At 36.3% G+C, this 26,274-nt stretch overlaps 1 protein-coding gene across 1 annotated transcript; it reads right to left on the bottom strand.

Moving 5' to 3' along the window:
- Window positions 1–300: 300 nt before the first annotated feature.
- On the bottom strand, window positions 301–25,590 carry LOC123657471 (protein patched). The gene is made up of 17 exons (XM_045593017.1): window positions 25,501–25,590; window positions 24,612–24,815; window positions 17,173–17,365; window positions 6,923–7,068; window positions 6,501–6,715; window positions 6,164–6,371; window positions 4,950–5,219; window positions 4,704–4,844; window positions 4,435–4,564; window positions 4,082–4,329; window positions 3,800–3,979; window positions 3,484–3,624; window positions 2,512–3,381; window positions 2,229–2,411; window positions 1,754–1,996; window positions 1,064–1,375; window positions 301–600 (listed from the first exon to the last, which is right to left on the bottom strand). The coding sequence occupies exons 1-17, from the start codon at window positions 25,588–25,590 to the stop codon at window positions 301–303; spliced, it is 4,074 nt and encodes a 1,357-aa protein (XP_045448973.1).
- Between the last annotated feature and the right edge of the window lie 684 nt (window positions 25,591–26,274).

The following is a 26,274-nucleotide window of genomic DNA, read 5'->3' as shown; positions in this document are numbered from 1 at the left end:
GCTACAATAAATCACAATATAGAAGCACTAGTGTCACTCTATGGAATGATTTCGGACTTACACAATATACTTCTGATACAAGCGCTTCCAAAACGCATCGACTACGATAGCCTCGAGCTTACCACAATTTACTGGCGAATTTAAAATTACAACCCACATAATTCAGTTTTACGACACCCATTAGAGATTCAAAATTTCCGACTGGCATATCCACGAGTATTTGACAAAACAACTGGCATCCCGTATGTTTAGTGGAATTCCAGGCTTCATTGCTGGCAAGTTTGCTATTTAATCTCATTTTCAATGACGCGACGAGTCACTTTCGTGTCCAGAATCTCTGCCGTTCTCTCTCGGCGACGCGCGGTGGTCTCTCTCGTCCCTGTATCGGTCCCTCCTGTCCCTCGAACGGTCCCTATCCCGGTCCCTGTCCCGGTCGCGATCCCTGTCACGGTCTCGGTCACGATCCCTGTCCCTGTCACGATCTCTACTGTCCCTGTCGTCGTCTCGCTCCCGTCGACGGTCGTAGTAGTGGTAAGAGCGGCGCGACTTTCTATCACTAGGCGTGACCACTTCGACCTTAATGTTCGCCGTGGCCGTTACCTGCAGGAAAAAAAACAAAGTACATATAAATAGCCGTCTAGTCAATTTCGTTACTTTTAGCTAACCTCGTACGTATTTAAAATAAAATATCATTCCATCATCACCATTCCAGCCTATTGAAGTCCACTGCAGGACATAGGTCTCCACAAGTTCGCGCCAAAAATGCGTGAACTTATATATGTTGCCCATAGTCACCACGCTGGGCAGGCGGGTTGGTGACCGCAGGGCTGGCTACGCTGTGTTATGTGGCTACGGCACCAAAGAATATAGCCACCCCCTCTCTTCCCGTGGGTGTCGTAAGAGGCGACTAAGGGATAACAAGGTTCCACTACCACCTTGGAACTTAAGAAGTCGATCGATGGCGGGATAACGACCTAACCGCTAGCTTTGAAACACACAGGCCGAAGACGGGCAGCAGCGTCCTAGGTGCGACAAAATAAAATACACACGAAGATAAATATACCTTAGTAGTAATAGCTCCACCGTGGGACGACTTGGTGGGCGTCGACCGTCCCGACGCAGAATCGCTGCCATTGTATGTGGTGGTCTCCACCACGAGCTCGGGCTGCACCACAATGGACTGCATGGAGGACTGCACGGAGTGCGCGGAGCTGTGCCAGCTGGACGGCTCCTCGGTGATGGTGGTGAGCGACGGCGCGCTGGGCCGCGGCGCGGGGCGCGCGCGCGCTCGCTCGCCGGCCGCGCGGCGCGCGCGCGCGGGCGAGCGCGGCGGCGACGGCGTCGACAGCCGCTCGGGGTGCTCCAGCGGCCGCACCTGCGGCACAAACTACGCTGCACACTCGTTTTTCCCAACAAAACCTTTATAGGCACATATTTTGTAACTATTTTTCATGCATATTAATATAAATATTAAAATTCTAGTCCTCTGCCCAAAGGTTGCCTGGAAGAAATCGCTGCTTTAGCGATAAGGCCGCCTGTTGCAACTAATGCAAATTTATTATTTTTTTTTAACCTCATTAAACTTATTTTACTTTTGTGTTGTGCAAAAAGTGTAAATAAATAAATAAAATAAATTTACAGTGAAAAAATTATAATTCATACTTTTTATTAATCCTTAAATCCTTAAATAAAAACTTACATAATTAATGTTATTAAACTTATACATTTAATTATTATGAAAAAAAATACTAACCTCAGCAGCCGGTCCCAATATCGATAGGATTATCGGGAAGAACAGTAGGCCGTCGACTAGTCCCAAGACCACTAGTGCCAGTAACAATCTTAAGAAGAGTCTGGCGACGAAACCAAACTCACTGGCTGCTAGCATAGAGGCAGCCAACGCGGCCGCCAGTGCTCCGTGCACCACTGGCGCCAGTACAGACTCTAGTGCCAGCGATGCACGACGACGCTTACAACCTATCGATGTTACGAAACCCTGGAAACACATAGAAAGACAGATTAAAATTACATATCAACTGGTACAAAATAAGATTGCCAGAGTGGGCCGGATGAGAATTGCGGAAAACCGGGATGTCTGGCACAATTTTGGGGAGGCCAATGTCTAACAATGGACTGCAATAGGCTGAACTGACTGACTAACGGGTACAAAATATCTCTGACATTTAATTTTTGGATCAACTTTTTAATCAAACACAGTAAAAACTTACCAAGCACAAATGCACAGTAAAATGGACTCCCCTTCCAACGGCCAATACTAGCAGCACGGCCGGCATCGCAGATAGCTTCACCCCCAACAGAGCCATCACTCCCAGTAATTGCAACACTAATGTCGCCAACGCCAGCGTTACTAGCACAGCGGCCCACGCGTTTAGTAGGAGCACCATTACAGCCTAAAATATATAGAGGACAGTAAGCTACTGCGTATTTTACCAATATTTAGATGTTTAATAATGAATGATATAACTTTCAAAATATAATTTAGATACTTACAATGAATACAGCTGCCAAAGCGCACGCCAAAGCCAACAGTAAAGACGTCCTCAAATATAAATACTGTTCCCAAAAAAGAAACGGAATGCCGGATGGGAAATTCGGTAAACCTTTTGCTTCATACTTCAAGCACAAATCTCGCACCGATCTTATCAAACTTTTAATGCTGTCGGTGTCACTGAGGCCGGAAAGGTAGAATGGTAACTGGGTGTAAATCAATGGTGACGATTTTTTTATTTCTAAATGCACATCTTCTGGAGAATGTATCCATCTTTGAGGTTGAGGTTTTAAGTTCCCTTGTGATGCCCCATACGCCAATGCGTCGTTTGTAGCCCACGCAGACAGATAATTATAAAATGCTTTCGGATTTATAATACCATCTTTATCAACTAATCTGTGGCCCGCCGTGATGAGAGATTTATCGATCGGATTATCAACATGGCCTGTCTGTACCATAAGTTTATAAGCTAAAATACCTTCGTCGCTGGCATTCTTGCACCAATACTCTTGAGTTATACAGCCACTGGCGACTTCTTTGTCGAAGGCGACTTGCAAGTCTAACAACCAATCGCGGAACAAACTCAACCAAAACTTTGTAAGACCACCATTATCATTTTTAATTATATTAGGTATTCTGACAAATTGATCGTGATACTCATATAACAGCTTCTGATTGGTAGGGTATTCAAAATCACCCTGTGTCACAGCATACATATTATAAAACCCGAAGTATTTTTCCTGGCGGGATAGAAATTCGTGTTCGCCTGTATTTTCCGGTACAATATCGGTTAAATCTAAGCCATCTTTTACTTTCGTAGCTCCCCAGACACTGGTTAGGATAATTGCTATCAATGCTAACATGGACATAACCTGTAATAGAAAAGGTTTCATTAGAAAATATTTTTAGTTATTTTAAGTTAGAAGTTTAGCTTAAACTGCAATATGGAAATCTAAGAATTTACATAATAATACCTTAACAGAGGGGCGCATGATAAAAGGTGCGTAATGTTTCTTGGTCCACTTGGTGAGTGAGATACTTAGACAGCAAGTTTTGGTTGCATTAGCGGATACATCTGGGTCTAAAGGCTGCCTCGTAGTATCCGCGCTATGTGTCTGGAATTGTTAAAGATTAGTGTTATTTTTACTAACTTTATTTAACCTACGTGACTAAATAAAACTAAGTACAAGGCGATGAATCGAAACTTAATTATAAACTATGAACTCAATCCGATTTCACACCTGTTTCAATGGTACACATATATGTAGTTTTATTATATATAATAATTACCTTGTCGTTTTTTCTAGTTTTACTTCTTTCAGCGACTTTTTTCTTCGGTAGCGGACTTTCAGGCATCAAGCAACATAATAAATCAGCTCTCGCAGCCGATCTACGCCTGAGGTCTAGTGAGATCATGGCAGGAAAAACCAGCAACATTGATCCCAAGTTGAAGAGGAGAAGTATGGCAGCCTAAAATATGTAGTTCTTATTTAAATCAAATCTTTTTATAAATAACTAAAATAAAAACTGTTGGTGAATACTTTTAATAAAATATTACTGTATGTTACATACCTGTAAACAAAATACTCGGAAGGCTGGAATAGGTAAAAGAGCTGCAGCCAAAAACGCCATAACATTGCACAAGGACGCCAAAAGTACACTTAAACCGCTCTTTTTTAATACGAGACCTGTTCTTTCCTCTCTAGGCACATCCCCCGCTTGCTCCACGTACGTATGAGTAAGTAGAAACATATCTTGAACTCCTAGCCCAAGTGCTAGGAACGGCACTATTTGAGTACTTGAAGCGTTGAATGGTATTCCTATAAAATAGATACATATTTTATAATAAAGAACACAGTATTATTGACTTGCTTAGAGGGTAAATAAGTAAAAGAAAGACTAAACGGATAAAACTAAAATATCACCTAATAAAGCACAAAATCCTAAGCCAGCGGCAACAGTTATGGAGAGAAGAAGAACTCCAGCTATACCCACGCCTGCTTGTGAACGTATTGGGTCCCGCCATTGTATCAAAGTAATGGCAACGTAAATTAACTGAAAATAAAATTTAAATAAAAATAAAACAACTAGAAAAATAATATTTAAACAACATTAATATTCAAAAAAAATATTTAAACAACTAGAAATAAAAAACAAAAACAAAAAAGAAATTTCAAAATAAGTATATATTTACCATAAACATATAGCCTAAAATGATGTTCTTTAGTGACACTTCGGAGAATTTTCCAAGTATATCATTAAGGGTTGAGGTGGAGAAAGGATAGAAGCTATAAGCCGGTGATACTGATCCTGAGGTAGTAATTTTTTTTACTTCCTAAAAAAATTTATAAACATTAAACTGTTATTTTTTAACATTGCGCTATAAACGTTTTACAAAAAGCGACACATTACATAAACGTAGAATAAAAATGTTTCTTACAGCGGAAAACTTTCTCTGCCAGGCATCCAGTACGGCGGCTGCCTTCTCTTGATTCCAGCCAATTTGATGTACTTTATAATGATCGGCCCAGTACTCGTACATTTCTCTCTCGCCCATCAACTGAACTACGGTCTGTAGAGCGCGTGCACTTCGAAGGGCCGACGTCGAGTTCCTCGTAGCTCCCCCGACAATTAACTGTTCGGGCCAGTGCATATAAGCCGCCGCGAAACCGTAACATCCGTGAGACAGCTCCGCCGCTACGTCTGGAATCTAAAAAGGACACTCGCTCTAAAAATTGTTATACAATTCCGAAAATTTGAGAACAAAGCGTTATACAAAATTTACGATTACGTAGAACTTTTCGTTTGTACAAATATTATTGATACAATAGTGTCATTGTGACCGAGAGAGCCGGTAAGCGAGATCTATTGAATCGTGCATAATGCGCCCGTATAATACGAACAATGCGCGCCCGTTCGGTGCCGCAGAGTTGCTCCAAACGTGGGTGGCACCTCACCTCGCACAAAAATGGACCCTACCCAGTATTACCGGCCGACTAGCATACTACTTTCTTAACTCTATCGTTGAAACCCTTTAATGCACGAAAAACAAACGCGTACCTTTCATTTCAAAATGTGGTCAATCAATGTGCTAATAAGAGAAATAATGTCTTCATTCGAGTTTAATTACAATTACAATTTAAACGTTTCATAGTTAACTTTCTCGGACTCGAATTTGCAGACTGATGCCTCGAGGCAGGTAGTCGCACCATCTGCTACGGGGCGACCGCTTTCATCCTACATTAGTGCCGTTTCCAAAAATATTTTATTATAATGGAGTTTTTAAACTTTATACAGTTGCCTCGATAAAGCTGCTTTATTCGTCGCGATATGTTTTATTTATACGCCTGTAAAACAGCCGTAAATCGAACTCTTTATAAAAGAACCGGGAGTTGTAATGTGTCCCTGATGTGAGTCTCACGCGACCGTAACAAATGAATCGAACATTTCAATCATTATTCCGTTTAAAAAAGGAGCGATAATTTATGACTTTAAATCTAATGGAGATGGAATTTTTCGAGTAAAGTTTACATTTCGAGTTTATAATTTAGTCATAATCTGATAGGTTATTGGTATTTTCATGAATCGTGTGGTATAAAGACATACTAATGTATTTATATTTTTAATAATATAAATTAAAAAAAAAATGCTTACATGGCCAGACTTTTTGTTTGGTGCCGTGGCTGGACAGTGTGGGTCGGTGGGGTCTAAGCACGGCTTTTTCATGTAGGCGGTAGTGATGCCGGCTCTCTTCATGTACGCCTCCATTGTGCTCAGAGGAAATTGAAACTTTAACTTTTTCACCTCTTCTAAAACTTCCAATGGATTTAAATGTGTCCATTGTAGTTTGTTTTTAAGATGTCTGAAAAGAAACAGGATGCGTTAATGTAACGAGACACTTTTTTATATATAATAAATATATATTTACTAATAGACAAAATATACATGACATACAAAGAAACTTAATACAACTTTAAAACTTAATACTCACGGAACAAATATAGGATAATCTGGACCAAGCAATTTGGAACCCTCCCAGAAACAATCAAGAGGGGTGATGATTGCGCAAGGAATGACGTTATCGATGATTGATTCTATGTGGTGGTAACCTTCAAAGTCTGGTATGCTTGGACTGTAACACAGGTCTTTGAGTCGCCACTCGATATCGTACATGTGAATTGTCACCCTTGTTGCTGCGTGCACCACCTGAGATCAAAGCAAACAACTTTATTAACTAACAATATTAATGTATTTTTATTTTGGAAATAAATGAAAGAATCATCTCTTTACTACGAAAAGATGACAAAAAACTTGTCCTAACAAACTTTTGCCTTTCGATCCTTAGTACCTTCAAAACCTGCTAGAGTTTTGAATGTCTTTGAAAAACGAGAAAAGATGTAACTATTAACTAACCTTAAGGTGTTCGAGTAACGCGCCTGCGTGCAGCAAAGATACGTCTGGATCTTTGGCAGTTTGTATTACAAGTTGGTGCGTCGAAGAATCTGCCTCGCCTAAAGCTTGTGCTGTATACTTCAACTCCGCTTCTAACCTACCACCCTCTGAAATGAAAATTAATATTTAGTCATACTAGAAGAACTATGTTTGTCGAGAATAGCTTTAAATAACCTAATTTCAGTTCAAATTACAAAAAACTTCTTAAACAGAAGTCATCGAACTGTCTTGACCTCAAAAAAGCATTTATCAAGTCGATTTATCTATGATTTTCCAGAGATCTCATTTTGTATCAATACTGCAATTGTTTAATCATAAGGTCAACGACACCAGAAGTAATAATGTAAGCAGATGTCCCTGCGCCGTCAAACATATAAAATTTAATGCCTGAGTGAATGTTTACTAGCCGCCTAGTTATCAATAGTGTCATTTATCGAATCTATTCATAGAAAAGTTGACAACTGACTAAATTTTAAACAAGGAATTTTTCTTAAGTCCTGTTTCTAATCACGTTAACAAGATGTATAAACAAGATAAATAAAAAGAAAATAAAAAATGTAAATGATATTTAAAAGTATTAATTCTTATTCCCAATATCAATATTGATTTGTTTACTTTTAAACATATAAGTAACGATAAATAAACATTACGATTGAGAGCGAAGACAATGACAATGTAATGGAGGAATAAAGATGTAAATTAAATTAATATCGTTTTTCTTCCGCAGATGCGAGCCATGTCGACCATATTGACTCATTAAATTGTCACTTAATGCGTTTCTTATTACTCTTGGACATCTTAATTTATTTATTCGTGCTCCTTACTCCTCACGTATCAGATAATAACTTCTTTTTATATATACGTGAATAGAAATCGTTGTTTGCATCTGACTCTTAAGTCTACGAATATAAATATACGTAACTACATTGAGCTTAAGACATTTTCTTATTATTTTAAACTACATATATACGTTTTATCATTAATTGTAAGCATCTACAGCATTTAAACAAGCATATATGTAGTTTTAAAATGATATCAAAAAAGCACATGAAACATTAACTTATGGAAAAGTAATGTTCGCTAGGTAAAAATACTCTATCTTGTCTAATTTTAGCTTATCCCATCAACAGCTTGGGGACTCGACAGGAGTGTCGACACATTTGTTATGGAGACGCGAAAGACACGCGATAGTTAAACACGACTGATTTATAGAAAATGTGACGTTCGAATACCGATGGCTGAAAGCCAACAAATTAATGAATTCATTAGAAATTCTAAGTAATTTAAATATATAATGACAAAGTTTAATGCCTAAAGTTATTTTATTTCTTTCGTAAACTCTATACAATAATGATTCAAGCATTCATCGTATATAATATCATGTACACCTGATAGCGATCTTTACTCTAGTAGGGAATATATCCCGCCAACCCGCATTGGAGCAGCGTGATGGATTAAGCTCTGACCCTTCTCCTACATGGGGAAAGAGGCCTATGCCCAGTAGTGGGATATTATAGGCTGAAGCGTATATAATATAGGGGCGGGTGAGGGAATCACAGACGGCGAGTAATGGCGGACGCAAAGGTTTAACTATGTTAGAACAGGACTGTAGATATTTTGAATGACACAATCGTAAGTCAGCCAAATAGCTCAGTTGGATGAATCAATTCCACTTCAGGAAATTGTTACTATTCTCCAAATATAACAACCCAAAACAAGACAAACTTCTAGAAAGGGCATTAAATTATAATAACCCGCTCTCCTATGAAAGATGCTTTAGAAGAAAAAGAACGAAAAAGGAAGAAAAAACACCATATTAAAGTAAATGTAAAGATTAACAGTAAAAATAAAAGTAATAAATGCATGAAGAATCTGAAAGCATTTAAAAATGATACATAAAAAATATATAATATAAAAGCCAAATCGAAGGATTAAGAATATTTTTGTCTGATTTGTAACGAAATAGATGTCCAACCGATCACCGAAGACTGGATAATGTGTTATAAATGTATATTATGGGTCCATGAGAAATGCACAAGTGGGGAAAGCACTTTGAAGGGCTTTTTAGGAGATTTTTCGCGCTAGTTAGATTTTGTCCGAGATTACCCCACTCAGTATCCCTCAGTTACCCCATAGTGTAGAGGTAATCCCGAACACAAGATGTTTAGTTTTTTTTCATTATAACTTGATTATATTCAAAAATGTATAACTGTTAACTATAAAAACATAAGCTTGATTAGTATAACTAAAAATGATTAATAAATGACTTTGCTAAATTAATTTGGTTTCATTTTATTTCATTTTCCCTTAGGTGTTCGCAATTCCTCTACCCTCTCCTACAACGCTACGGTATAGTAAATCACAATTGAAATGCACAACGATTCCAAATGAATTCTAACAAACTCGAGCTTAAAAAATGATTTTTATTATATCTCGAGCTCCACATTATTATTTTATTATAAGAGAATACTTTGTCAGGTATTAGTCACACCACACCACAGCCCTGATTTATAATACGTTTTACTGCATTTTTTGCTTTAAATAAAACACGCAAGATGTTAGAATGTCTACAGGCCCAACTTCTGTCATCGGTTTATTGAGGTTGATTTATATTTAAATGAGAATAGATTTAGCATATTTTGAATTCTTGTAGATAAATTGTTTGTGTTCTTAAAGCATTTTTTTAATCATTTATATTAAATGGGATCATTTTTAATTAATAACAGCACTATAACTACAATACAGCGAAAGGCCGGGCGAACTTTGCAACATTTTTCCCCTCGAGTGCTTAGAGTTTATTCCACTTAGTTTGTTTAAAAATGTTTTACTAGGAATGGACATTTGTGTGCATTTGTTAGACACATATTCGAAACTGTCTCACAAATGTTCTACGTGCAACAGAGGCAGTTGACGCCTTCACAGTACACAACGAATACCTTTTATTTTAGTCGTTTATTTATGGCGGAGCTGTCGTCGGGAATACTTGTAAATTAAAACAAATATATTTGTTAAAATTTTTAGTGTTATTCCTGAGACTAACTCTTAAGCACATGTTCATGCACATGTTCGTCCGGTAGACACTATCTATATTCACTTTGTTAACCTAATTAGTATTATCAAATCAATAGCACAAATATTATTCACCTGTCTCCCTATCTATACCTGCCCTATCTATATACTGTCTTCTAAATATGTTAACGCTATTGTAATTCGCAGAACAGTCTATATGTTAATGAAGCAAAATCACTCAGGGCTAAAAACATGATTGACGCTTCCAAATTTTTTGTGATTATATCTTGCGAATGAGAGTAAAAAATGACTATTTTAAATTGTATCAGGTTGAAGATATACAGAGTGATCGACTTTTAACTGCGTTCCTTCAATTGAGGGGTTCTGTAGGTGTAATAGTTCACGTTCCACGTGAAAAAGCAATTCCTAATCCACTTTTAGATTTGACTTTGTTTAAATAGACGAGTTACTTTGATAGACTCGTTCCGCATAGCTTTACTTGAGCGTATAAGCGCGGCTATAATATACATAATGAAAAAAAAAATACTCTTCCAGAAAAAGAATTCGTTTCAATATACGGTTGCAGTATGCGGCAATCAGTACTATTATTTCACTTTATCGAAGTTTTCGTCTGAGAAAAATAGTATTGGAAAAGTATCTTGCTGGAGTAGCTCGTATATTAAGGCAGTGTAAAATTAAAAAAAGGTCTAGAATATTTTTACACGTGTAACGTGATCTGTACACCTACAGAACCCCTAATTTGAAGAAACATAGTTAGGAGTTAAACAACCTATATACGAAGACACGCAACAACTATATCACGAAGATTTTGAATAAAAAAAAAACACGGATGACAGTATACGACAGAAAAAAGTTTTTGGTTCATTACTCTTTTTGCCGTCGAATTCTACTATGTTTATGAGATATTTCTATTCGCATCTGAATTCTGCATCATCTTGAACTTGCAGTTTATTAATTGAGGAGAATCAGGTCTTACTGGCCAATTCTACCTCCCACTGTCAAAGTCTATTAGCATCGTCATCTGTCAAATAGCGTTATCCACATCTGGTGAAACAGGCACTAAACCGAAGCTTCGAAAAGCCGCTGATTATAGAAAAGTATTTAGTAATAGCATGTCGTTTAAGCTAAACATAGCCACAGTGACTGCTCGACTCCCGGATATTAGGGATTATCATAAAGCAAGTGGAATGAAATAGAGCGTGTTGCGCCCGCACAGGGCGTCTCTATTTTAACACCTACCGAGCCGTGGGCGCGATTTACGACACACGGTCACTCCAACCTATTGACATCGTATCATCTGAATATTACCAGACATAAGAACATAATTATTAGGGTTCCCAGAACCAGCCTATTTTTGAGAACCGGGATTTTTGGTACTCTGTCTTAACGGAACCGGGATTTCCTGATTTTTTCGGTACTTTCGGGCTTATTGGTTTTTATTATACACATATTCTTCAAGACTGTACTACAATTAAACATTTAAGTAGTTTTCATCGAATCTCAAAATATAATTTTAAAAAATAGAACTAAATCACTCAGTCTTCTCATCCACTTTTCTTTGCTTTTTTTATTCTCGTAATATATAAATAAGTCAAAATCAAGTAGCCTTTTTATTAAGTTAGCATCTGCACATAGCATCATCTGTTAGCATTTGCACAGCTACCGTCGTTAATTGTCTATATCGGCGTGACACGTGTCATTATTGCTCTAAACAGGAGTTATATTTTTCATGTAGCTATACTGCTGTACTAATTGCATGGATATATTATTCTGGAGAAGAGATTCTTTAAAGAAATGTTATCTCTGAGTTTTGCAAGAAGTAAACTGTTAGGATAAATTTTAAATACAAATGCTGGGCTTGCCAAGTAGAACCTATGCTTTTTGGTGTTTTGGTAAAGCCAGCATTCACTAACATCGTGGCATGAACCAACGGGCACATAATGCAACAAAAAGGTCGTTTTCAATTTCTACATCGAATTAAACTATTGACAAATTGACAATAAGGGAAATGCATCGCCAATCATCCTCTGATACGGACACACGACGCGTGAAGTGAGTTTTGATTAAAGAGCTAGTCGTCTTAAAGTTAATTAGTACAACAGTAGCTAGTATTTGTTATAGCACAGATGTTAACTTTTATACTGATAGGCCATTTATCTCTGGGATGGAAGTCGAAGAGAAGACAGTTTGAACGCTTATCTCTTATAAAGTTCCGTTTGGCTCCGAATTTCAACAACACTTCCCTGAATTTAAGATCCTTAAGGCTTATATAATGAATGAAGTCTTACTCCAAAATCGTTTGAAGAATAATGCCAAACTGATTGCTAAAAAGCTCAAGGTACTGAACTGACGATGTTTAAAATTGGGGTATTGACTTCTTTTTGCAAACGACGATCTGTCTCTATGTTGAATATTGTTTGCGCCTTTGTAGGTGTCCTCCAATATAAACTTCAACTTCGAGACTCCATCAACACCGGGCAGTTCGTAATGTCTTCTATGCCATTTAGGTATCCTTTCATTTCCCCATAGAGACTACATGAATTTTTACCAGAGAGACTACATGAATTTTTACCATTATTTGAGAAATTTCTAAGGAGCTCATTGACATCGTTCCATCGTAATCTTGCTACCATCGTAGCCTTCTCTTCATTATTAATATCATCACGTGAATATCCAGTTTGTATCTCTAGTTTGCTTTAGTAAGAACTTCGTAATTGAAATAAAATTGCCGAAAGTACCGAAAGAACCGGGACTGAAATTTGATTTCCCGATTCCATTTGACTAACCAAAGAACCGGGAAATCTCCGTTCTTCCGGTTCTAAACCCTATTAATTATGTTATTGTCAATTCAAAAAAATCACAAACATGTGTATAAGAAACAAAATGAAATTATTTTTACAGGCTTCGAAATACTAAATGACAAGATTATATAAAAATACTAGCTGACTCGGTAAACGTTGTCTTGCCACTAAACGCTATTTAAAAATAGGAGTTGGTGGTAGAAGGGTGAAAATTTAGGGTTGTGTATGTATTTTTCAACGCCAAATCATAATAAATTAAAAAATAAATAATTTATCTAAAAATTAAAAAAATTAGGGGTGGACTATCCTTAACATTTAGGGGGATGAAAAATAGATGTTGTTCGATTCTCAGACCTACCCAATAGGCACACAAAATTTCATGAGAATCGGTCAAGGCGTTTCGGAGGAGCTTAACTACAAACACCACGACACGAGAATTTTATATATTAGATATATAAAATATCTATTAAAGCATTTCTATTAGAATTTTCGCAGACATAAACAACAACAAGGTCGACATGGGTTATCGGTGCATTTCATAATTATGGCTTTATAACTCGCCGCCTTTTGTAATAAATTTTATTTGTTATCAACAGCTTTCACATCAAAACAGTCAACGTAGCCCGTACGTGTCTTAATTTCCTAAAATGTACAAAATATGAACCTCGATTGTACCTGCGACAAAATGTCACATGCATGCAATAATAACTAAATCTCTAAACATTTAAAGAATACATATTATCGGCGAAATGAATGCGAATGTCAGGTCTTTCATTACATTCTCAATGCGTGCGCGCCGATAATGACAACATTTCTACTCGATGCGGTAGCGAGCGATCAGCGCGGTCGATCGCAATGAATGACGTCGGGGAGGGGCGCGGGCGCGGGAGGCGCTCGCGCATGTGGTTGTGGCCACCCGCGCGCGCTGCGCGGAGCCCGTGTGGTCCTCCTCCTTCCCGCTCCCGCGTGGCCCCGCCGAGCCCTCTATGCAAATTAGCCAGCGTAGACAACAGATGGATAGCGGAATAAACAACCATGTCCTTTTCAGAGGATTACGGCCAATAATCAATCGTGAAACAGAAAAGTTTTGCAACTATATTTAAAGTGTAGCATATTTACAAAATTGGCACTGTACTCAGGTACTATTACATTAAAACCGTTAACTATTTTTACGCATACACAAGTAACTCGTTTTTTTTTTTTTATATGAGAGATACCTACAAATCATTTCTGCCGTATTGAAACTTAAATGATAGCTACAATTAGGTTTATGAACAAAAAAAAAAAAAACATTAAAGACCCGTTTGTCGTTATTTTTAGTCTTGAATGTTCTACATCTTGGTGTTAATTGGTGTATTTTATATCGTATTAAAATCGATACAGGCGAATTTACAAAACATAAATCAAATAACTTTATATTACCTACTGCTGTGTTAAAATATACAAATTGAAACCACCATTTGACCGAGTCCACAGAATGAAATGTAGTTCTATTCTAAGCATAAATGTGACCCTCCACTGAAGTTAAATTTTTGTCTGGCCGCAGTTAAAATTGAGATGACTAAGCCAGTTTATTATGGTCCGTGTCACAGTTTATATTCGTCGGAGGAGAAGAAGAGGTCTCAATCTCGTGGGGATCCAACAGATGCCGCATCTTTCGACCGTTGTAACATTCGAGACGCAGCACGACGTCTTTACATAAAAGCGAGTCGGACAATCAAATCACCGTTTTTTGTGACTCGATAGATGTGTTATGCATTTTTTTCTTTTATTGGTCGTAATTTCACGTGGAAATATTTATGAGCGGCCGCGGGCCATCTAATTAAGTTGTTAGGTGACTTCAGGACGTTTCGTATTGTTTAACACACGCGGCTTTGTAGCGCGATAAGGCTTTGAGGCCGTTAGCTGTGAATGTTTGTTATTTGGACGGTAGCCGATAATATCGTTTTGGGTATTGTTTATTTTTAAGAAATATTTTAAATGGATAATTTGATTGTTGTTATGATAAATTTAAATTTATATACTAATACAAGATTAAAGATTGTTTATAGTTATTTAAATATGTGTTTTTATTCGTTGTATAAGTAAAACTAATGCAATTTTTAAAGTTCTGGAACATATAAGGTACCGATAATATTCGGGGGTCACTGAAGGGCTCGCGACGCGACAGGTGCATCAATAAATTCTTCACTTCCTTTTAAAGTACGTCTGCAGTTTTTGCAAAGATAAAATTTAATGAATTCATTATTTTTAATGATTTCAGAGTTATTGTACGTTGCTTGCCATTACTAAAAAAAAGATAATTATGTAATAAATAATAAGCAAAGATTAATCAGGAAAAAACAAAAATAAAACAGAAGGAGTAATCGGTAAAACCCGTTATTTTTTTATTTTTTTGCAATTTTATTTGCAAATCTAAGACGTTATTAACGCCTATCAGTTTTCTGATTTAACCATACAGAATTAACAACCATAAAGTATTATCGGCACTAAATATTTATTCATTTATATGATAACTGATAATTCAATCAAATAATTCAATAAATCAAAAACTTCGACATAATTCTCAACAATGAAGTAAATACCTTAATTTTTGACCCTTTTTGACCTTTGACCACCAATGCCCAATCGATTGTAATTATATATCTTACTTCACAATGCAGAGATTAAGGACAGACCATGCATGGAACACAATGGGCGAGGAGGCGAGCAAATAAAATTTTACAACACATTATTTTATCTAAAGTGATAAAACAAGCTCGTTATTACAACCCTTTAGTGTCTTGTTCGAGTTACATTTCAATACACACTATACAACAGATATATTTGTAAATTCTTAAAACATAGGAAATTAAAAAAGACATAAATGCAATAAAATGATAAAATTAAATTGAAACATCAGTTACACTGTAATTTATAAGAAACTGATTACACTTATTTATAAACATAGTAACAACATTACACGCTAATTTTCACTTAATGATCTATTTATTTATTTTTATAAACTATTTGTATAGAAATTATAGGTATTGGTATTCCACGCGCAACGTCATACCCGCATAGGATGCACTCGTACAACATCCTCTTTGAAAGACTTAGTTCCTGGTTCTATTAACGTTGCTAGTCCTTAACTAAATTCTAACCTGGGAACTTCCGACTTTCGTTGAGAACTCATGACATAAAAAAATAACGAACTACATATTAATAAATTTTAATATTGATCAATCTCGCAGTATAATAATTAATATCTGTTCGTAATAGACTCGTCTTTATGTTTGTTTTTATTATAATTACCGTTTATCAAATTCATATATGTTTATTACGTTATAACTACCGTTTTGTTTATGTTTCGATAACTATTTACGCTATACGAAGGAGACCGGTTAGATAAGACAAATATAAAGGCACGGATACCTGTCCGAAGTATTTATGAGAGAATTTTACGAGTTGACAGTCGACCACCCAATGAATTCAATAAACAACGCTCGGCCGGCAATAAATTGCCAACAAAACGTTAGAAAGGTATTGTAAAATCATTTCGCAGAGGAATTAAATAATTATAAAATTATAATTAAACAATTTTTTCAGATTTTATCGCGGTTTATTATTAGGTTTTTTAGATGGTTGACGTTCGTATTTACATTAGGTATATATACATATAAAAATTATGCGTTTGTATCGGTTATATATTGTACTTATCTTTTTCTTAGTCCTATAGTGTATAAAGTATTTTAAGTTACTATAAGAATTAAAAAAAATACTTTATTACCATAAATAAATATACATATTATGATCATCAGTCGCTATTACCTTCTTAAACAATTGGAAAGCAAATCACATTACATTGCTAATCACTATCGATGAATGAGCTTAAAAATGAATGAATAAGCTTAAATTCGTACGTCCCAAACATCCTGCTCGTCAAGTATCAAAGACTTTCCCGTCTGGCTCACTGCACACGTCTCGAACATTAAACAGCCGTGTCGTCTACAATTATACGTTCGGTCGAGCTATACCCAGTGCAATAAAGATTTATTTAAAATGCAATGACAATACCGAATGAACCGGACACATGTACACATTAAATAAATGTTCAAGGAATTTAAATTCGCCATATTTGTCGCATAAGGGGTCCAATACACGCGGCGCGCTGTGTAGTCGCAGTCAGATGCCGCTCACGTCCACGCGAGACGGAAGCGGTTCGGCTCAGACACGAGACTCGCCCTTAGCTGGCTTGCAGTCCGTTTTATTAGTATTCATAAAGATGCGCAATGTGTTACAATGTGTTTTTCTGATGTACTTTTACGGTTTTTAGATTGTAGCTGATAATGACGCATAGTCGGTCAAGAGTTGAATAATTACGATCCACATTTAACGTACCTTGAACCCAAAGTTGGTCGATTCGCGTATGTATTTGAGCAGACTTAAGACCGACGCAGAACGTCGAAAGGACGAGGATAGCGACAAAAAGGACTTTTCCTGCGTCCCCCTGAAGAAAGCAGCCCAAAATAAACAGCTGCTCTTGTAGCCACGCTCGTATCCACAGTGAGGTCCTTCCCCCTTCGATATTGCCCTGCAAAACAGAAATAAACGATATTTACAACTACCTAAATAAACAAAGTACTAATTTGATTTCATTGCCAAGTGTGAATGCGTTATACAGTCGTCGAAAATAGATTTTATATCAAATGTTTTAAATATCTAAAAAAATATTTAAACGGTAGCTCGTACTTTTATCACTGAAATCAACATTTGAAGTCAATCATTACAGCGATAACTTTAGCGGAAGATATAATGGCAGCGAAGTTTTTAACCATCGAAATAATTTCTCAGTTGATTGTGATTAATGAGAGATGCGGGCGGGCCCCGGCGGCGAATACGTGGCGCCATGAAGCGGCCGTGCCGACCACGAAACGTACCTAGGCGCTGCACACACGGGCTGAGAGTAACATACCATTGAACTTGATATTGAAAATGAATAATAGTACTATCACGAGTTCGGAGACTGAGTTTTATTCATAACATTTTATATTAAAAGGTTTATTGTTGTCATTTATAAATAATTGTTTTATATTATTTTAATGCATTTTATATACGAGAATCATGTATTATTCAAGTCATATATACAAAAATCAACGTTCCCAAGTGAATATTTTTGTAAATTGTAAATTGAAATTTGTGTAAAGCCCGCCTTATTTGTTTCAACCGTTCAACTGACTCTGTTTTATAATATAAAACAGAACATGAACGATTTTGGTTAATAAAATAATGTAATGCATTTCTTACGAAATAATTTTCAATAACAATTTATTCATATTTGTAATATAACTTGCAATATATCAAGACCATATTAATACTTCCTTAAAAACTTAATAATATTAATTCTACAAATACTTCAGGGTACATAATCAATCTATAATATAAATACATCAATTGAATAGCTACCATTTCATTAATTCACCGTTTAACTGAGTGGAAAGACCGTAAAAAAAAATATTACAAAAGGCTTCTCGATATTTTGTATCCTTCTTACGCATATGGCTAATAATTTCAACGTAATATTATGCAGAACAAAATGGATATCACACAGAGGATAATTTAAATATAAGTATGTTCAGTTTTATTATTTTATTTTGGCTATAAATTAAGAAATTAAGTAGGTTAGTGTAAATTTATGGAGGCAAGATGTTTGCCAGGTAACTGTTAAAAAAAGATAAGACCTGTCGGGCAACTTCAGCAAACGTGCGTAAAATATTTATGCCTTAAAACTTTAAACAAAAAAACTACTACTTAATGAATATGTTACCCATTCTAATAGAGTGCTTAAAGATAAATCTACCAAAAAACCCGAATGTCTATATTCAGCTTCGTATTATGAAAAAAATTGTGTCTGTTGTGTGCATGTGTGTGGGTGTAAGTATTAATTCACTCGTTAATTCATAGATTAAAAATAAATTTATATTAAATAAAGTTCCATTTTTTTAGATTTAGCTCTGATCCTTCTCCTATATGGGGAAAGACGCATGTGCCCAGCTGTGGGATAGATATTACAGGCTGAAGCGAAAGTTTCATTCTATTGAAACTCAGCTCGCCACTTTTTCGTCCATCTAATATAGAAGTACGTAATAGTAAAATTAGCATAAAATTAACAATCAAATTTATTGGATTTTATCGTTATTATAGTTAAATATTTAGTCTAATAAGTTTACTAGTTTATTTGATACTAAGTTTTGGTGATCTAAATAACAACAGCACTATTATTTTGGATTTGTTCTTGGGATGAATGCAGAATAAATCAGGCGAGTCGGTGGGTGGGCGTGACGTCACAGCCGGAATGCGCCCGCACAGCCTGCACCACAGTTTACGGCTTACGTGGACTGAGCAATATCACTATCATCGACCAATAGTTTTTCATACAATATTATATTATTTTTTGTATTATTTGTGCTCTCACTTGACAAATCAAAATTTGTAATTGTTAATCAAACGTCTGTTTTTTAAAAGTGACTCATTATACGCACTTCAAAATTACTGTATTTTTCGTTATTTTACAATATTAGTTTTAAGTCGAAATCGAATCAGTATAAAGATTGTTTAGAATATAGAATTATCTCGTTAAATTTTCCTGCCATATTCCTATCCATTATTAAATATATTACCTCGTACTTGATATTATTCTTTATGTCGATACAGTTGTACATTTTAATATAAGTTTGGTATATAACGCAATTGCGTAGTCCGTTGTCTTTACTCAATATCCCCTCTGACGCAAGCGCTAGGGCATTAGTTTGTGATCTGCAATACGGTCGCGCCACAGCCACTTCCTCAGATAACAGATCAGGTCATCGTGGGCACGTTCTCACGTCTACCGGCGCCCGAGCCCGTCGCTCTGATAAATCTCTCTCACATTGAAACCTTTCTCACAACACAGCATGTAAACACGAGATAAGACATAACGACGTGTTTCCGGCAATTGTGCCTGCATACGCTCGCTCACAATCGTTTTATTGAACATCAACTTGTTGGACTTTCTGCATATTTCGCTGCCTATTAATACACTTTTATGTAAACATTCGTCTTTATCATCCTGCAGGAAACGGTCTAGAGATATATTTAGACTACATCCTAATGATATGCCGCCCGCTGGCGAGTTTGTCTCTTCTTAGAAGTCGAATTCATTGTAGTAATCAATTCGTTATTACTAAGTAAAGAGCTTGAAAATTGATTTACATCATTCAAGATATTATAGCCTTTGATGCTTCTAGGTTATCGTTCTTGAAATCCTTACTTATTCGTGTGTATAATGAAGTTAGAACAAAAATTCTTTTAGTTTCTTGGAGTACAAAATTATACTGCGCGCGTTGCTAAGCTTTAATTTATTATTTTTTTTTTGTCGTTTCATCGCAGAAACCTTTATGGGCTCATGCACAAGACTTTGCTGAAGATCATGACATGATCAGAATGCGTAGTTTACGATTCTATAAAGGACATACAGACAAACATTCATTTATATGTATATATAATTTGACAAACTATAACATGACATTTGTCAATCTATATTTATATTGTTTTATAGAAAATCTAATACGAATGTATGTAATTTACTACATATATCTTAATAAATAGCAAGAGGACACCATAGGAGATTTAGTAAATTGCTATGAGTATTGTATTGAACGACCGTGTACAAGGGCATCGTTGTCACCAGCTGATCAGTCGTTAACCGGCACTGGCTACTAACTTCCGATAAGTATTCGAATGTCAATGACACATGCATAACTTTACGTAATTTTAAAATAGTTGTCACTACCTCACTACTAATACTCGACATCTTTAGGAGGTAATTTTAAAGAATAGTCTTCTTTAGAGATCTATTGACCTTACGACTTTCTTCTAAGCAGGTGCCAACATAAATAATAATAAAACTGATAACGCAAATAATAGTAACGGACTAGGTAGGTATCTTTACAGTGTAGGCATTATAATATATTTATATTACTTTATTACTACTATAACGTAAAATTACTTATAAATTAATTACGCACAATTAGTTCTATGTTCTATTTGTTCTATTTATTCTATGTTTCTAATTTAATTTTTTTTTACAAATATTAAGAAATACATTTGTTTGAGGACACAAATTAATGTCTAAAAAAATATATTATCTGACGTAACACACGAGGAGTTTATCCAAATTTGATGTAGGTACATCGTTATGCGTTGGAAGTATCGATTTCGAAGCGGAAAGCTAATAATAATCAATAAAATCGTGAAAGTTATCAGTTACAAGTTAGGTAAAAGAACCGGTCAGAACGGCCATGTGGCATTTGTTTTACCGGTAAAGCCCTAGGATCCTAAAATTTTTTTAAATCAAAATAAGCGGCCATTTACATTTTAAGCCTGACTTTTTACCATACAATACGATAAATATAGTAAAAGTATGTTAAAGAATGCTGCTGTTTTTAGTTGGAATTCCATTGTATTGTGTATTACTATCAGGTAGCTTTAAAGTCGCGTTAATTAGTTACAATGACAAACATCAAATCAGGTTTGTGCAACAATATGTTGCACAAACCTGATTTAACAACATGAGCATATGACCTAGAACAACAGACCCCATTTAATTCAAAGACTTGGTTTCGTAAATACTAAATATGAAGATAGTTACAGTAAGTAGACCAGTGTTGATAATTTTTCAAACCAAACAAAAATATAGTCGGTACAATGAAACCCCACTATAAAAGGAAGAGAATAAAACGGAAATGAAAGGAAAAATAAATTACGGGCGATCTGAGGTCGGTAGGTGCTAGAGGTGGAGGGAGGCTGGCTTAAGGGTGAAAAATACAGTTTATCTCGATTTCCGGCTAAACTAGAAGTCCTGTGGAAAAAAGTTCAATGGCAAAGTTGTAAGTAATAAAAAGATCTACAACTTTTGTTTTTACACTTTTTACACCTAACCACAAAATTCTTGTGAAAATTCCAAAAAACCAAATTTCTGGTTTATATGTCTTTTACAAATGTTTTTTTTTTTTACGAAATTTGGTGAAAACTTGACTTTTTATGTCCCAAATACACTGTAATTTTTTTGATTTAAAATATTTATTTTTCACTTTATTTTGACTTCAATATCGAAAAATCACCCTTATTTTCGATCTAAAATTCTCACGTAAAAATATCGCTTCAGCCTGTAATATCCCACTACTGGGCATAGGCCTCTTTCCCCATGTAGAGGAAGAATCAGAGCTTAATCCACCACGCTGCTCCAATGCGGGTTGGCGGGTATATTGCCTACTATGAGTAACGATCGCTATCAGGCGTAGATGGTAACAACTGTTATCGACGGCTTAAGGTGCTCTCCGAGGCACGATGGGGAGACGCACAAGGACTGCACAATCACCAAGACCACGGCAAACACCTGTATGGCCAATACAAATGTTTGTCATGTGCGGGGATCAAACCTGCAACCGCCAGCGCAACAAGCACAATCCATAGCTGTGACCGTAGCGCCAACGCGGCGTCTAACGTAACGTAACGTAAAAATATCAGCTTTTATAAAAAAAGTCGGTGGGTTTTATGTTCGTTGAAATCTCTACTTTCTGATGGTGTAAAAAAAATATACTATGGTAAATGTTTTCAGAAAGTGCAAAGAAATGCTCAAAAAATGAAAAGAATATTTAATAAAATATCTACAATATTTTGAGTAAGTTGTATTTCTTTAAATTATATGCGTAGATGGTTATTAATCGCTATTTTAAGATAACATATATACCTGAGTGACCTGCGGAAAATTTTAGCCCATCAAAAGGTATTTCATAAAGAAGTGAGCAAGGGGCCAGGAGGATCTGGGCCATACTACCTGTTATTTCTTTGCATTTTCATGACACAATTGGCATTTACAAAAGATCGCATCTAACTGGAAACCGTTTAGTATTAATCGGTTAAATAAAAATGATGTTCTTAAATTTTAAACGAGTTTTATCGCAAATCGGGTCTAGGCAAAAGGACATATGGCAAATTACTATATTACATAGGAAACAAGAGGTAATGATGGGGAAAATGACAATATTCACTCATGTGTGTGAGCCACGTGTTGCGTTCACTGAACACCGGGCTGGTAATCACTAAAATGAATCATCACTGTAACTCTACACTTGTGGTTAACCAGCGCAAATTGCCCGAATTCCTTGCGGTTTGTCCTGATTTCATAAAATAAGAAATTACGCGCGCAAATGGAATACCATCTCAACTTTAAAGAAACACCTGGCAACTTTCTCCGAATTTAATTATACACAGTTTTAAGTTAGTATGAACATCAATCTTAAGATTGTAAACGACAAAGCTGAGTTCTACGAAAGCTCTCTTTCGTAGAACTACTCTTTTCTTTGATCAAACTATTTTAAACAAATGCTGTTAGCATGCATATAGTTAGATAAGTATGCCTTTACATTAAATTAAAGATTTAGAAAATGGAGTAGACGATAGAAATAGGCTATTTTTGAAGAAAACATTCGGAAGGCCAATGCACATTTGAAAATCGTGGGTGTTGTAACAATCATTTATAGGTTTCCAGCGCAGCTGCCGACCGCCGGTGCACGCAATGTTTGGAGAAAGATAAAATATACAAAATAGGATAAGTTGAAAAGAGATGAAAGACGACTTTTAAAGAAGAGGAAAGCGTCACTTCTTTAGGTGAGAAAGAAAGGGATGCCTGATCGGAAACCACAAGATGTCTCAATTCCACGAGCCGAACGCTGTGCGGTCCCACCAGATATATAAATTTTTAGAAGTGCATTCTTTATTTTTGAAAAGTTATCAGAATTTTTGTAGTCATTACGTAATATGACTTAAAATGTTAATAGAACTTAATTTGTGACGAATCACGTAATACATTAGGATTTAGCTATATTTAGAAATGTAAAAAAAAACATATTACATTTTTGGGTTTCATAATTTCATTTAAGAGCTAAGCACACAAAGCTAAAGAAATACCGTAATGTATTAAATAGCTATATTATCTCTCCTAAGAGAGCGATCAGTGAGCGGCATTCTCTGCGTTGATGTCTCTATCGGCGCCGCTGGCTGCGCGTGCGCAGCCCCGCGCCTTTCCCGCTGCGCCTTAATTGCTTCATCTCGCATACGACCGATTTACATTATACCTGCCCATATTACTATTCACTATATAATCATTGTAAGTACAGCTGTTTTTGTAGCTCAGTCTGATGTTTTTTTAAGTTATAATTTTTTTTTACACACAGCAGTTATTTTTAAATACGAAGCGATTTACACCTTTATGTTGTCCAGTGTATATAGCATTTAATAAAATGTAAGGCAAAATAACGTCATACACAGCACTGGTAGGAACGAAGAGCCCTCAGAGAGTCAAGGCCTTCTAGGAAAACTGTACCTTTGTCATTTTGTATAAGATGGGTTAAAAATTACCTACATTACTTCATAGCAAGAATCATTTAAAATATTATTATTGTTGATAAACTGAACACATTTTATTTACACGAAGTCTTTTCACATTTATTTTTATATGTAGATACATGCACATCAGTGTTTACGAGAGATTTCGAGTAAGAAATAAAGAGATGATTGATCATCTAAAATACCTATGCCTGATATCAATGACATTTATTTGCGTAAAGGCCTTTAAAGTACGCACGGCCTTGATAGTACTCACGATTTTCACTAGCCGGCGCCACAGTTCCGCTACCGCGCTCTTAAACGAATTGACATTCGCAGAAAAACAATCACACGTGCAATATGACAATCGTAATTTGACACTGACGCTTTCGGATAAGTAGTCAACACTTCACCTTTTCGAGTTCGGAGAGAGCTAGAGCGGCATCGACCCAGCTGGTACGTATATAAAGATCAGCACTGTGGCGCGCCTCGGTGGCGCAGGGGCTCTCGTGTGCAGCCGTTATCCGAGGATTCGAAGGAGCCTCGGAATCGGGAGCCACCATGATCTCAGGGCCAGACTTGTCACCGATATCCTCATGAAGACGGCTGGAATCCGACTGGCGGCGCACGCTGTCATATCACTCGCCGCCACATAACCACACACTTGTACACCCAAATTCTTCACTCTTGTTTCTCACTGACCGAATAAATCACGAAACGGTACAAAGTTTCGATTGTTTTGTGATTACATATCAACGTGTATACACTGGCGCGACCCGAGCAGCACTGAAGCAAACACTAGCGGGATACATGGACTGAATGTTTGTCGAGCCGCCATCATGATTCGGCCGATTATGTTGCCTCTCTTGTTTACGGAGTCGCACGATCGTATCCGACAATAGCCGAAGCTAGAGCTGAAGGACCACACACGTAATATCGCTGTCTCGCTCTTGATTTGAGAGGAAGGGATGTGACGCAGTAAAATAAAAGCATTGAATGAAACTGCATGCGCGAGCATCACGATAAGTTACGTTTGATACGCTACACATCAACTATTTTATTCAAACACGCAGTGTTTCGTAAATTTACGAACAGCGTAATTTTACAATTCGAAAATTACATATCGCATCAGAAGCATTACGATATTTATGTATAGAGCTGTAAATCTCTATGCCGTTTTTACTTTCAAGTCTTAAGAGAAGTAGGTAATCACTTAGGTCAATTCAACAAAAAGTGAATGTTTGCTAGTTAAACATTTTCAGTGTACCGATTATAAAGGTGGATCAAACATTTCGGTCGTACCTTATTTTGTTTACAGAGTTTTCTTAGTAAAAAGTCGAACGATCGCGCCCCTGGCAGAGCGGCAGACTGGGCCTTTGAAGTTACCGACATAAAACGCCGCCGGCGGTGATTTAACTAATGAATTTATTTAGCGGGCGTGCCGAGAGAGTGCCGCCGAGTCCACCCGCAGGAACGACCATAGAAAACTACAAAAACCACACGGAAGTACCATATTATCTTAATGTCAATCAAAAATGATCTTTCGAGCCATGAAAGAATAATCTCGTGGCAAGTACGAGAACTCGTTCGATCGATCAACATTAACGACATCTTACAAAACCTTTCTTGTCTCTCCAGGACTAAATGTACACAAACAATGAAAGAAGAAAAATATGTAATGTATATTATATATACATTCAAAGTAGTATGAAACATTATTATATTAAAGTAGCTGTGCCCGCGACTTCGTCTGCATACAATTTAACGAAAAAGTTATTGTTCAGTTCACAGTTATAAAATAAATAAATTTCTAAAAAAAAGTAGCTTAAGTTAGGTACTCCTTATTACATCAGCTATCTGCCAGTGAAAGTCCCGTCAAAATCGGTCCAGCCGTTTCAGAGATTATCAGGAACAAACAGACAGACAGACAAAAATTGTAAAAAATGTTATTTTGGTATATATACCATGTATTATTTACATGTATTTAAAAAAAAAAAACAGTTATCTATTTTAGTATTACAAACAGACACTCCAATTTCATTTATTTGTATAGATGTATGTATGACACATTATCGT

This window comes from Melitaea cinxia, chromosome 1 (genome assembly GCF_905220565.1).
Source record: "Melitaea cinxia chromosome 1, ilMelCinx1.1, whole genome shotgun sequence".
Lineage (NCBI taxonomy): Eukaryota > Metazoa > Arthropoda > Insecta > Lepidoptera > Nymphalidae > Melitaea > Melitaea cinxia.
This window is presented reverse-complemented; position numbering and strand designations above follow the sequence as displayed.